This window comes from Rhinoderma darwinii, chromosome 13 (assembly GCF_050947455.1).
Source record: "Rhinoderma darwinii isolate aRhiDar2 chromosome 13, aRhiDar2.hap1, whole genome shotgun sequence".
Classification (NCBI taxonomy): domain Eukaryota; kingdom Metazoa; phylum Chordata; class Amphibia; order Anura; family Rhinodermatidae; genus Rhinoderma; species Rhinoderma darwinii.
In genome coordinates this window covers 64,167,870-64,182,321 of record NC_134699.1, presented here as the reverse complement: position 1 = coordinate 64,182,321, position 14,452 = coordinate 64,167,870, and the positions used below count along the sequence as shown (strand labels likewise).

The window sequence follows — 14,452 nt, the reverse complement described above, 5'->3', positions numbered from 1 at the left end:
TGTAAAGCATGCATGAGCCTCTGATGAGACAAGAGGTGGATTTTAGACTACCTCAGACTCCAATAGACAATGCAGTTGAGCTCGAATCACTGATTTTTAATGGAGCAGAGCTGCATGGTAAAGCATGGTGGACTCAGAAGTAACCTGAGTCTTTGAGACAGAAGGTGGATTTTTTACTAACTTCAATTCCAATAAGCAATGCAGGTAAGCGGTAGTCCCTAATCATAGCGGTGCTGTAATAGCTTATCCCACTGTGTAATGCAGTAGTCTGTGTGTACTATATAAATGGCTTTTTTTTCTTTAGGATCAGCTGTCGGCGGATATGTATAGCTTTGTGGCCAAAGAAATAGACTATGCAAACTACTTTCAGACGGTAAGCCGATTCCATAATAATGCTTCGTGTGTGTACATGTGCTGATATGCTGGTGTCATTCAGTTATAGTATTCCAGTATTCAGTCTTCATATCCACCATGGTTGTTCATGTGATGGTAGATTATCCCATGTGATGCTCTTCATCATGTATTTACCATCTAGATCACATAGATTTGACTCATTACTAAATCTCTCTAATGAAAAATTAGATTTTTACTAATGGTAATTTAAAAAAAAAAGTCATCCCATGAAAAAAAATGATCGCCTATCCACATAAATGTATGCTCGCTGGGACCCCCAAGGATCACTAGGACAGGGGGACCCCAATCCCCCTTTCCCCTCACTGTCCGACCGGAGTAAGAAGGAGTTTGAATGGAGCGGTCCATTTAGTGTCTATGGTGCCAACAAAGGCAGCCGAGTACAGGAATGGGGGGGGGGGGGCTTGGGATCCCCATTCTAGTGATATGTGGGCCCCCAGCGATCATACATTTAGCTTTCTTGTTGTATGGCTACGTTCACATCTGTCGGCAGCTCCATTCGAGAATTGATGGGAAGAAGAGCGCAATGGATACCACCAACGCTGATAGACCCTATTATAAGTCAGTGGGGCCTGTCCGTCACCGGTGGTATCCTTTGTACAACAGAACCGGCACTGCGTTCCTGTTTCCGCTCTGAATAGAAACCAGGACGTAGATGTGACGTGTCCTATCTTTTGCTTTTTACGGACCGTGCTCCCATACTTTGTATAGGAGCACTGGCCGAAAATGTGGGTGGCCGTCCTCGCGGACCGAGATTAAGGGCACGGCCGTCTGCATGAGGCCTCAATTGCACATGGTCTTGGCTGGTAATACATTATGTTAAGAACATTATATTATAAAGGATTTGTGTCCCCCACAGCTAATAGAAGTACAGGCCGAATACCACAGGAAGTCTCTTGCTTTACTGCAAGCCGTCCTGCCGCAGATCAAGGCTCAACAGGGTGAGTGTTAAAGTCATGGCTGCCGGCATCATCTCATCAGGGTTCATAGGTTATTTTTGGCTACCAGACACCTTTGCCATTTTATTATATGTGCTTCCCAGTTTTATATCAAGAAAGCTTAATCATTGCTTAATATAAGGTTCTACAACTTTATTAATATACTTTGTTTGAGAATTACTCACCAGTTTCAAGACCTCTGCTTGCAGTCAGTGAATATGAATATTCTTATTTACATCTAGTAGCTGAAAACCAGTCATGATTATGTCCAGCGGACACACGTCTAGGGCTCGGTACAGTGTATCGGATATCTCTTGTAACGAGCCCTGCAGCTGTGTCAGTTAGATAGAATCAGGGCAGGTTTTCAGCCTTAATCACCACTTTATTCAGTTACGGCAAGCAGAGATATGATGATGGATTGAATCAGAAGTATATTACGTAGTAGTACTTTTTATTATACAATGCATAACCTTTTTTTATAAGGAAAAATGGGTACGGATGGCAAAGGAGCACAGATGGATGTAGAAGGCTAATAATCTAATGACTATTGGACACCTGCAAGCGGCAGTAAAATCACGTCATTACCAGGACACTTGCATGACCTCAATGTGGGGAAAAAAAGTTTTGTGACAATCACATATTGCGGTACTGCTGCAATATTATTGTGGCTCGTGGCGGACCAGAAGTCTCTAAGGCTATTTTCACACTGAGTTTTTTTCGGGGGGTTTTTGGCACGGAATCCGCATCGGAAACTGCCTGGAAAAAAAAACTATGTGTGAACAGGGCCTAACAGCCCTAGCCTGAGGGACTACAATACTTTCAATATGCTTGTATTATCATTGGAAAAGTAAAGCACGCTGAATCCACTTAGTTGCTCAGTATTCGTGTCCTCCTCCTTACAGAGGCCTGGATTGAAAAGCCATCATTCGGAAAGCCCTTAGATGAACATCTGACAGTCAGTGGCCGGGATATAGCCTTTCCTATCGAGGCTTGTGTCACCATGCTCCTGGAGTGCGGGATGCAAGAGGAGGTAGGACGGAGCATTGTATATGTTGGATTTTCAGCTGTGCCGGTTTACAATAAAGTATACTCCATCTGTTGTTACTCCAATATAAGGCAGATCAGCACCGAGGCCAAAACTTCATTGACAAACCATTTTGCACGTAGGACATGTCACCGTAGACGAGCCCGTAGCCCTTTACATCACATCTGTGGGCTATAATATAATTTCACAGTTATACATATAGTATAGTATGCAAATGTACGGGGGCCAGAAGTGGGAAGCCACACAAAACATCCATCGCCTCTCTTCACTCTTCCTCTACTCACTATTTTATGTCTGCCTTTGTTCAGTGAAAAGTTCCTGATGCGTGCCGCTATTTAATTATTTTTTCCTGGTCTAAAGTTAAATGATGTCTTCTACTCCAATCACATCTAAAGCTGTATTCAGAACTCCACTTATTTTCCTTCCTCATGCTAAGGGCTCAGACGAGCGTGTCACTTGTCCGTGTGACGGCCGTTAAAACAAGGGCCATCACATGGACGCATGTAATTCAATGGGGCCGTTCACACGGACCTTGTTTCAATGGAGCGTATGAAGGGTCCCTGAAAAAATAGGACATGTCCTATTTTCCTGCGTTTTCACGCCTCCCTCCATAGATTCTAGTCTAACGTGTCCCGGACGTGTGCACATCGGACGTGAAAACCGGTAGTTTTTCACCTACGGAATTGCTCACGCTCGTTTACAGGTAGCCTTAAGGATCTCCCGTATTTGTACAGAGCATGCTCTGCTGCAATGCATTGTGGGAGATGCAGCATTTATACCACAAACGGGTATAAAAAAAAAAAACTACACCTCCCACAATTCAGTGTACCAGAGTGAAGTACATTATAGGCTAAGTTGTTAGGGTTGTATCTGGAAGCATTCTGCTCATTGGATTCTATGTGCAAATGAGAATGTTTATATTCACTGACTGTAAGCAGAGATATTGACACGGATAAGGAACTGAAAGTGATTTAAGATCTGAATGTTTGACAGCAGGGCCGTCTCCACCTTCCTATGATGGCCACAGTCTCTATACTTTCCCCTGCCCCACTCACGCCAGCGTACACGACCACGCTCTCTCCCGGTCCTTCACACTTTATAAAACATATTTCCAAATAAATTTAAGGACAGCGGAAAAGGGAGAGGACAGGAATGGCAAAGCTTTGAAATCCAGCAGCTGGGACTCATTTCCACTTCCCGTGGGGTCGCCTGCATTCCTAGCAATGCTTCACTATGTGCAAAAACCATGCTGAGAACTTCACTGGTTAATCTGCACAGTAACATGTAAAGCAGACGTGTCCATACAAAGTGTATCAGTACCAGTAGAGCATTCATAACCAGACCTTCCCACTGTATGGTGGAAACTACTACTCCTCCCCTCATCTCCTTGACTATATCCTCAACATAATTGTATTGCATCCATCGATCACAATGCAATGGCAAAGCCTGTGCCGCAATACAATGCAGATTGCTGCGTCTTTCTACAAGGTCGCTGAACGGGGGAGGGATATGGAATAAATAGCAGCAGTGTTAGATATTGCTTTGTGTGTGTAAAATGACCATTGATGATCGTTATTGCATTGAAAATGCTTTTAATCAGCAGTTTATATGCAGACGTCGCCTTTATCGTCCTTGGGTCGTCCTCTTCGGTCAAGTTTTAAGCCGTTTCTTAGTAAGATCTGTTTCCCAATCTCCAGAATGGCAGATATTCTTAGTAATGACACCATATCACTGTATAACCAACCTGGGGGACAATACAGAGAAGCAGCAGGAGCTATAACGATATAACTGTGAATAGCTTAATAACAGAAGAGGACGACTCGGACACTTGTAAATAGTTTTGCTCAGTACCACGTAATTCCTCTCTTGTCCTCTAGGGGTTGTTCCGAGTTGCTCCCTCGGCTTCCAAGTTGAAGAAGTTAAAAGCTGCCCTGGATTGCTGTGTCGTGGACGTAGCTGAATACTCCGCTGACCCCCATGCCATTGCAGGTTAGTTGTCTCTCCACCAGGTGGCAGAGTCGTCAGCACTTAAAGGTACCCACTACAATCAATGGACACTAATACTGCCCATTGTTTACACTGCCGTTAGTATCACTGAATGATGTCTTCGTGTTAAAAGGGTTATTTCCAGAATTAAAAATGATCACCTATGAGAGCCCCACCGATTGTGAGAATGGGAGTCTTGAACTGTCGTATCCTCCTCACTGCACCCTCGCAGTGAGGAGGCGCTTGAATGTGGAGCGGTGGTCAAGCATGCGCCCGTTGCTCCAATTAATATGTATGAGAATGACGGAAACAGCCGAGTGCTGAACTCGGCTGTTTTCATCATTCCCATAGACTTTGACTAGAGGGGCAGCGCGCCAAAGCAACTTTAGCCAATCCAACCTGTGTGCGAATACATTTCACTTAACATTCCCATTATGGCCGCTCTCAGACACAATATTCATTGTCCCCAGTATGTACGCCATGTTTTTAAGTTAAACTTCATTAACCGTTTTATTACTGAGATTGTACCATGTATTTTAGGGGCATTGAAGTCTTACCTCCGGGAGCTTCCAGAACCTCTCATGACCTTTGAGCTTTATGAGGAATGGATCCAAGCTTCTAAGTAAGTTTAATATTTCTGTTCTTTAGCCTGACACAAAATATACTGGACATACACTAGACAAAACTATTTCTTAGCATTTCAACTTTGTTTTGCTAGTGACTTGTGAATACTTTACTTATCCTGTACTGATCCTGAGTTACATCCTGTATTATACTCCAGAGCTGCACTCACTATTCTGCTGGTGGAGTCACTGTGTACATACATTACATTACTTATCCTGTACTGATCCTGAGTTATATCCTGTATTATACTCCAGAGCTGCACTCACTATTCTGCTGGTAGAGTCACTGTATATACACATTACATTACTTATCCTGTACTGATCATGAGTTACATGCTGTATTATACTCCAGAGCTGCACTCAATATTCTGCTACTGGAGTCACTGTGTACATACATTACATTACTTATCCTGTACTGATCCTGAGTTACATCCTGTATTATACTCCAGAGCTGCACTCACTATTCTGCTGGTGGAGTCACTGTGTACATACATTACATTACTTATCCTGTACTGATCCTGAGTTACATCCTGTATTATACTCCAGAGCTGCACTCACTATTCTGCTGGTGGAGTCACTGTGTACATACATTACTTATCCTGTACTGATCCGGAGTTATATCCTGTATTATACCCCAGAGCTGCACTCACTATTCTGCTGGTGGAGTCATTGTGTACATACATTACATTACTAATCCTGTACTGATCCTGAGTTACATCCTGTATTATACTCCAGAGCTGCACTCACTATTCTGCTGGTTGCTTTTGGAAACTGTTTCACCTCTAACCGTTTAGCTAGGCTCCTGTGTAAAGACTAAACTTCCCAGTATGCAAATTAGAAGAGTAAGGTCTGTACTGACTCTGAACCAGTAGCGTATACTGGAAGATGTGAGCTCTGAAGAATTGTGAATGCAGCTCTGGACTATAATAAAGGTTATAACTCAAGATAAGTAATACAATGTGACTCAACTTATTATTTAGATTATTTCTATATTGACGTTGTAAAAATGTTTTTCAAAGGTGGAAATACACTTTAAATGAACTATGTTGTGCTTTGATGAGCAGTAAAGTTGTGAGATCATGGGACTTCATTATCTTTCAGCCCCTATAATTATTGACGCCCTACAATGGTATTATCAGAATAGTTCTGTCATGGAGTTGTCCTTGCAATATGAATAAGCATTGTTGACCGGGTCCACATAGTCCATGTCACCGAAACATCTGAACTTTTCCTTATTTTCTTGCTTCAGCATCCAGGACCAAGACAAGAGGCTGCAGGCTCTGTGGAACGCATGTGAGAAACTTCCGAAATCCAATTACAACAACTTCAAGTGAGTACGAAACAAAGCCCAGTTATTGGGGTGCCCAGTCCTGGCGGACACATGACCACGCGTCCATGGTCACAAGGGGTATTCCCATCTCGGACATTTATAGCGTATCCTCAGGTTAGGTCTTAAATGTTTGCTGGGTGCGGGTCCCACCTCTGGAATCCGTACCTATCTCTAGAAAGGCGCACCCAGACCCCCCGTCTTACCTTCTTCTGGTGTCGCTTGTCAAGCTACGCCGTTTATGGAAATCTGGAGCTACGGTAACAACGTAACCTGCTGTGCCGTGCTGTTTTCGTCACTCCCATTCTTTTCTATGGGAGCTACAGAAATTTTGTAGCTCAGAAAGCTCGGCTGTTTCCGTACTCCCGGCCACCTCGTAACTCCGTGTCCGGAGACTAGCGACAACGGGAGAGAGTAGGACAGGGACCAGGGGCCTCGTTCCAGAGATAGGTGGGACCCGTATCTATCGGACATTTATGGGATTTCTTGTGAACAGTCATTGAGGGGAACCTTGTATGCATAAACATTGTGGTCCGGAGCAGCTCCCAGCCACGAGACACCCCCTTACCAGTTTTCGGCTAATCCAACTGGATTCTCTTCAACATGAGATGGGTTCAGCAAACTGCGTCTCCCCATTGCAGCCATATTAGATTGAGTTGTATAGAGTTTCATGCCCCTGGCAACTATTTTATGCTTCTACTTCCCATTCCCAACTCTTCTAATTGAGCTTTCATTTCATTTCAGGTATGTAATCAAGTTTCTGTCTAAATTAACAGAATATCAGGACGCTAATAAAATGACTCCCAGCAATATGGCCATCGTGTTGGGGCCTAATCTGCTCTGGCCGCAGGCAGAAGGGTAAGTGACCAGGCTTTCTGATTACTTTAATGTTTATCAACTCAAGATTCAAATAACTTTATTTAAAGTCAAGCTCTAACTTTGATTAGCATTGGCTCTAGAGTCAGCAAATGTAACATCTAGAATCTTTAAAAACCCAGATAAAACAACAAAAAAGGAGTGCATATAAGAAAAAATAAACTGATACTACATGGAGACCATCAGCAAGCAGGCTAGCTTCTCTTGACTGATCTTGTTATGACTATTTTCATTCTAATGATGACTTGAGTGACAGGACAGCTTGGCTCGATACATTGGTCATTATTTCATTGTTGAGCCAGGTTTGCAGATGGCATTATGCTGTTCGGGTCCACGCTAAAGTGGCAATAGTCGTGAGGCATAAAGCCACATCACAAAAAAAAAAAACACAAAATTAAATGCATGTTAAAATGTCCTTAAACTGCAACGTGAATAAGATTTTATAACATGCATTCCATTAATATAACATCTGAGATTTGTGGCACATGCAAAAAAGCCATGTGTACATGCACCCTTAAAGGGGTATCTCATAAAAAAAAAAATTGCCAGCATGGCGATCGGCTGATTACTTTCAGTACTGCTTTTTTACCCCCTTGCAATCGGCGTTATCGTCCGGGCAGCCGTGGCCAGCCACACATTTCCACTCCAGCATTTCATGCTGGCCAATCAAATAAATGGCCGTCCATGTATTGCATGGATGTGCTGGGTCTGCCAGAGCAGGGGTTGCTGTTACAGAGCTGCTCTCCATTCTGAGACAAAGAGGGTGGTCCCAAATGGGGGATCCGCCTCTGACGTCCGTATGTCCTAATAGGGCATTTGGAAAGGGGTTTTTGCAGTGATCTAGATCCACATCTCATTCACATAAGGGCACCATTATACACAATGTACTGAATACAATGGAGGAAAATCAGATCTGTCAACAGCAGCTTTTTGACAGTTTCCAGTTAGTTAGTGTTTTTTTTTTATTACGTAGCCTGTGATGACTGCAAAGATACTTCATTTTACTTTTTGTTGATTATATTGAAAATGCAAAGGCACACGTTAAACTGGAAGTGCTAACATCTTCCAATTTATTTGATGCATGAAGCAGTATTACGTACTCGTGAAGGAAGGATACTTTTTCTCAAGTGCCATTTGTGATCTTTTAGGTTTCTTATTATAATATTTACCTTTTTTTCTTCTTTCATGTAGCAATATCACAGAAATGATGACCACAGTGTCCTTACAGATTGTAGGGATCATTGAGCCTATAATCCAACATGCTGACTGGTTCTTTCCAGGCGGTGAGTGCATGTGTGCAGACCACAGAGAAGATGATTGATTTTTTTTTTTTTTATAGTCTAGCACTCAGTGTCAGGCAGCTCCTTGTAAGCCTAGTTTCAATAATCTTCAATCCCAATACTGACCATGTACTACAGCAGTATTGAACTTTCCATGAGAAAACTTTTTTTTTTTCCACCCCCAGAGATAGAGTTTAATGTGACGGGTAACTACGGCAGCCCCGTACACACCAATCACAATGCCAACTACAGCTCCATGCCCTCTCCGGATATGGACCATTCAGATCGCAAGCAGCATGATCAGGCCAGGCGACCGCTCAGTGTGGCGACCGATAACATGATGCTGGAGTTCTACAAGAAGGATGGGTATAGCATTTTATTTCTTTACTCAATGCGGGCACATAAATATGTTTGGATTAGTATTGGTGAAGACTCTTCTGACAACAGGTGGAGAAGCAAATAAATTCCATAGCAACCAATAAGATTTTTGTTTTGAATTGAGGAAAACTTTATGGCGTCCTAATCATAACTGCCCTCCTGCATTAGGGGAGCTTGACTAAGCTGTTAGGGGCGTGGCTGTCGACAAGCTTGTTGACTTTTTCTAATGACGACCAGCAGAATTGCGAATTCAGCTCTGGATTTTAATACAGATTGTAATTTATGACTAGTAAAAATATAAACAATATGTTGCATTTTTTTACGGTATATTTACAAACTTTAAGATAGTGATCAGAGGTGGACGTACCCTTTAACATAATGGACAAGCTCCACCATTTTGGACCACTTGTATAGTATTCCAGCTTGGGTCATAATCATACACCGGTTTATAAATTACTCCTGACTGAACATTTATTTTTTTCACTGATTCTGCGCTGTGTTTATTCTCAGTTCTTTATTAGTCCTAAATTGTATATCTTTACATTGTATTAGCCACCTACAGGCTAAGCAGGGTACTGCACTTAGCAATAGTCTATGCTGAGCAAATGAATCAGAGCTGTATTTTGTTAGTACGGTAGAGTTGACTTTGGCACAACGACTCATGACATCACATTGTGTCATCTAGGATTGTCCTTTGAAATGCAGGTATACCTATGAGGCACTATTGATAATAACCGTCTACATAGAGTATTATAGAGTATATATTTATATTAAGTTTCATAGTCCTTGTAAGATGTGACGCTCATTCAAGTGTGACATTTCCACAATAGTGTCGGACAAAAAAAAACCAGACCTGGCCTATGTTATAGAACGGTTTTTCTAAAGGGTAAAATGTTGCAGACTGGCGATGCACGGTGCAAGATTTTAATTATTTTGCGTTTAAGGCAAGGACTTCATACGCTCATGATCATTGCGCATAATGTGAGTCTGGGGGTCATATGTTATGGATTTTTTGCCATTATGGAAAATTACAATTCACCTCCCTTCCCATATTTAATACAGTTGCGCTAAACATAGAGTATACATTGCGAGCCCCAACCTAGCTAGTATACTTTATGTAGTTTGCTCCTGACTATTGCAGTGCTCTGTGTGTCCTAGAAGTTGTTGCACCATCAAGAAAACCCCCTTTCTATTTGCCCTAAGATATGGGCGGTTATAGAGGGGGTTCTCTGTTCCCAGGCCTATCCTTTTATCACATATTTGACCATTCATTTGAATGTAATACTACATGAGTGTTTCCATTCACTGACCGTAAACAGATCTGGTAAAAAAATAAATATCCGATTCGCCCGACTTTTACAGTCTAATGTAAATACAAATGAACCACAGTATCCTTCCTGCAGCCTCCCAATAGTGTTGGTGTTTCAATTCATCCTGATCTTCTCCTACCCTTGCAGGGCTCATTAGAAGAAAAAAAAGAGCTTGTAATGACCCATGCAGCTGTGCTAGCGGGACTAGGTCAGGACGAGTTTTCAGCCTTTGAGTGTAAAATATAATGTTCACACTCACTGGCAGCAAGCAGAGATCTTGTAAATGGAAAGTGTCTATTAAAAAGTTGCAGAACTTTTTTCTATGATTAACATTTTTTACATATAACCCGTTCCTAATTAATGCGCTGATAAATAAAGCTGCCAGGCAGAGAGAGAGAGAGAGACGCACTTTACTGTCCTCTTTTCTGCAATCACTTGCCAAGTATCGAGCGGTGTGCTGCTGGAAACGTATGATCTCAGATCACCTACTGGGCGTAGAGAGACGGCTGCTCCGCGGCTTGGCTGGCAGCCTGTAATAGGTCGTCACGTTGCTAGGATGTTTCATCTCATAAGAAAAGTCTATAGTTTATAAAAGATGAAACGCGAAGCGTCTCTGTATTACCCCGATCCCTGTGGAGATGAGTGTTTCACAGCAGTGTATCAAGCGAGATGCTGGAGGGGGGTGGCTAACAATCATGCCGCACGTTCTCCGCAGAATGGTCACTGATTAGTCCATGCAGCGGGTTGCAGGCAGGTGCGTGTTAATAAACAAAGAAGGAATACATGTGCGCGTGTGGTCGGCATCCAGATAATTGTGACTGGCAGCATATTAATGCAAATTAGCCGTTTACTTGATGGTAGCGATATTTATGAAAGCAAATCTAGGGTTATTTATACAAAATTGCTTTAGGCGGGGTTTACACGTTGCGGTCAACATGTGTTTTTTGCCGCAAGACACGGCCGACCCGCAGCCTTTGACTTTCTAGCCGGTTGTTCCGGCTTGATTGCGAACACTGCAGTGCCCCGTGAAGAAGGGGTGCCTAGTTTAAGTGTTCATCATCTACTGGGAACCTGGGTGCGGGGCCCCAGGACGTAAAGGTTTTCTCATGAGACACATTTATGACATATCCACAGGATACGTCATAAGTTTTAGATCGATGCGGGTCATACCTCACCTCTCGGACCCACATCTATCTCCAGAACGGGGCCCCCTAAATCCCATTCTGTGTTGTGGCTGAATTCCGAACATGAAATAGGTTACGTGGTCGGGAGTTACGAAAACCGCGTATCTCGCTGAGCTACGCAGTTTCCGTAAGTCCCATAGCACTGAATGGTAGTTACGGAAACAGCGTAGCTCGGATGCTACGCTGCTCCCGTAACTGCTATTTACTAATATCTGAGTTACTGAAACTGTTTTGGTAACTCCAGACCATATAATCTGGAAGTGGCCGAGAGGCAGCGAGAACGGTTTTAGGGGGCCCCGTTCTAGAGATAGGTGCGGGTCCCAGAGGTGGGACCCGCATCTCTCTGACGTCTCTAATGGGAAAACCCCTTTACTAAATCGGCATCATTGCCTCTAAAGTGTATATGTCCCTGTTATACATAGAGGAAGGAGTGCAAGTAGAAACTGCATACAAGCAAGCAGAAACTGTGACTGGTGACAAAAGACAGATTCCTGGGGGTCCAAAATGGCTGACAGTAGTTGCAACTTTTTGTCCTTCGCTATGGTAGGAAGAGCCGCTCTGGAGCACAAACTTCTACTCTAACAAGTGAAATAATGTAATGACTATGAAAAATTTACCATTTTTGTTTTTTGGAGGCCCTCTCTTACCTACAGACTTGTACTCACCAGCGTTTTCTCCAGTTTTTTTCTTCTTTCGCTGTTTGGGCATGGTTGAAACGGCTGTGCTCATATGTACTAAATATTTCCTGAGGTCTTGCAGTCCAGACCCACAGTCCATTCTCCTCCGAATGATGCTAGTGTATTTATTGAAAGTCGTCATAAGCCCTTAAACTATCCCACGTCCTCAATATATTTAATCTTAATTTGGGTGGTCACCGGGGTAATGTTACAATTATATACTGCAATATTGAGCCCCTACTAGTAGAACCCACTGTAGCTTATTATAAAGTGCTCACCCAGATTTGTGTCTTAAGCGTAGCCCTGGTCTTGAGCATAATTTTACATGTCGATTAACACTATAAAATTAAGAATCGCAACGTGTCTGAATATTATAATTGTTCTACTTATATCTTATACTCCACTCGCATCTAAAGCTGAATTCTAGTTTCTGAATAAATCCCTCTGTCATCCCCTGCTGGTTCAGTGTCTGTGGTGGATTGTAGAAGTGTTTATACCATACACTGTATAATGGTTTGCTGTACAAAAGATTCATATTATACAATACAGCAGTGCAGTGCATGATGGGATCTTAGCTCCACTGTCTGACAGCACAGTGTTGACAGATGTTAAATAGTAGCTAGCAGAATTCTGAATGCAGCTCTGGAAGTCACTGGATTATAACACATGATGTAACTCGATATCAGCATGAGGTAAGTAAGATATTCACAGTGTTAGTCAACCACAGTACACCTTATACACCTATTACTCCCCACCCTGGGCTCCCGGCCCTGTCCAGCCCTGACCCGACTCTAACATTATTTGTGTTTTTGTCCATGCAGCCTTAGGAAAATTCAGAGGTAAGATGTATCTCCCGGATGTCTTCCCATACCGTGTGTTGTGTGATTCTGATCTGGTTCCATAGTCCCCTCAGTTCTTCACTATGTGCACGTCTATTATACCGACTCCTACCCTTACTGTGTACGTTCCATGTAGCACCTTCATCCGTGTGTCTTGTGTGTATGACCTTTCCCAAAACCCTGGAGAAATACCTCTTACTTCTTTGTAAAACATTAGATCAGCCAATAGATTTTATGGTAGACCTCCATCGAGTGGTCAGAATACAACAGGCTATTGACAGACTAAGGGCTGTAGTGAATGGCAGCCTATATTCTGTTCATGGGTCATCAGGGAACATTACATTTCTTGAAGGTCCCTTTGTATCACAGTGGAAACATTGAGGACCTTGGGACATGCCCAATAATAGTCGTCGTCAATGGTGTAGCCCTACGATTCGAGACTACCTCAACACGGTCTGTGGACCAAGGGTCTAAAAAGCCGACCATTTGGCTGCCCACATAAGGCTGGACGTCCAGTCTTACCAAGCTTCATTGTGACCCAGTGCTTTGATCATTGGTTGTATACTTCACTACTGTTTTTGAATTTTCTTCTTGTGTATGTTTTGTGTTTTTTGCTTTTTACCACCGTCCTGTTAAACCAAAATTGTATGAAAGGTAGGATCTACGTCTGAGGAACCATTGAGTATACCACTCGCTCTCATCGAATTTATTACAAATCACAGCTGTGTAGCCGATGAGTACGAATAAGTATGAAGAGACCCATTTTTAAAGTGCCCTTAAACTGGGGACCATAGGTGCCAATCTGTACCTACGGCAGAGAGTGCATGCTATAAACGATGGGTTTCAAAGTCCATTTGAATACTGATATGTTATTGTTCTTAAGGTTGTTTATTGTGCTTAACTGTGATGTGTGTTTTATTATAACCTTATTTTTTATTTTTTATGCTTCTTTGTCCTGTGTTCCCCTCCTACTGGGGGGCCTGTTGTACAGTGTTATTGGCTCAGTCTCTCTCTTTCTTTAACCTCCCTTGTAGAGATGGTAAGCAGATGTCTTTGTATTCCCCCCATAGCATGGGCGTCAGGGTGATGGATACCACTTGGGTTGCCCGCCGCAGTTCTTCCTTAGTCCGCAAAGGCCCCTCCACCCCGCCCGCCATTCAGCCCCCTGCTCCTCCTCTCGATACCGCAGCCACACCTCAGTCACCAAATCCCGACCTGTCTGTAGAGTCTCCCTCCCCCACTCCTCCCAGTAGCGGCACCCAGCCAGGTCCTGAGAGGACAAGGTAAGGTCTCAACCAATGATCATCACCACAGCTTTGCTTTGAGCCACCCTGCCCTCCGTAACATACCTTCTCTCTCTCTTAAGACCGCTTTTAGGTTTTTTTCCTTTTTATCAATTTTTTGGGTTCATATTTAGTACAATTTTACCCAATTTTTCCCAATATGCCTATAATTTAAGGGGGGGAGATGGATTGCCCCCTTATGTACTGCTGTCCTTCCCCCAAAATGTCTCTTTTTGCACATCAAGTAGAAATGAGCGCTATGCGGTGCAGCCCTAAAGCATAGCTCAACCATTAA

At 43.0% G+C, this 14,452-nt stretch overlaps 1 protein-coding gene across 6 annotated transcripts in view; it reads left to right on the top strand.

The window, feature by feature from the left end:
• The window catches only part of ARHGAP44 (Rho GTPase activating protein 44), a 105,276-nt gene that overhangs the window by 75,930 nt on the left and 14,894 nt on the right, over positions 1 to 14,452 (top strand). For 2 of the 6 annotated variants that reach the window (XM_075846454.1, XM_075846457.1), the window contains exons 8-18: positions 305 to 373; positions 1,271 to 1,352; positions 2,252 to 2,379; positions 4,272 to 4,383; positions 4,921 to 5,002; positions 6,253 to 6,333; positions 7,075 to 7,188; positions 8,398 to 8,489; positions 8,672 to 8,852; positions 12,857 to 12,874; positions 13,909 to 14,157. In XM_075846454.1, coding sequence (XP_075702569.1) covers positions 305 to 373; positions 1,271 to 1,352; positions 2,252 to 2,379; positions 4,272 to 4,383; positions 4,921 to 5,002; positions 6,253 to 6,333; positions 7,075 to 7,188; positions 8,398 to 8,489; positions 8,672 to 8,852; positions 12,857 to 12,874; positions 13,909 to 14,157 — 1,208 coding nt within the window. The remainder of the gene's footprint in view (positions 1 to 304; positions 374 to 1,270; positions 1,353 to 2,251; positions 2,380 to 4,271; positions 4,384 to 4,920; positions 5,003 to 6,252; positions 6,334 to 7,074; positions 7,189 to 8,397; positions 8,490 to 8,671; positions 8,853 to 12,856; positions 12,875 to 13,908; positions 14,158 to 14,452) is intronic. The other 4 variants (XM_075846455.1, XM_075846456.1, XM_075846458.1 and 1 more) reach the window with 4 other exon arrangements.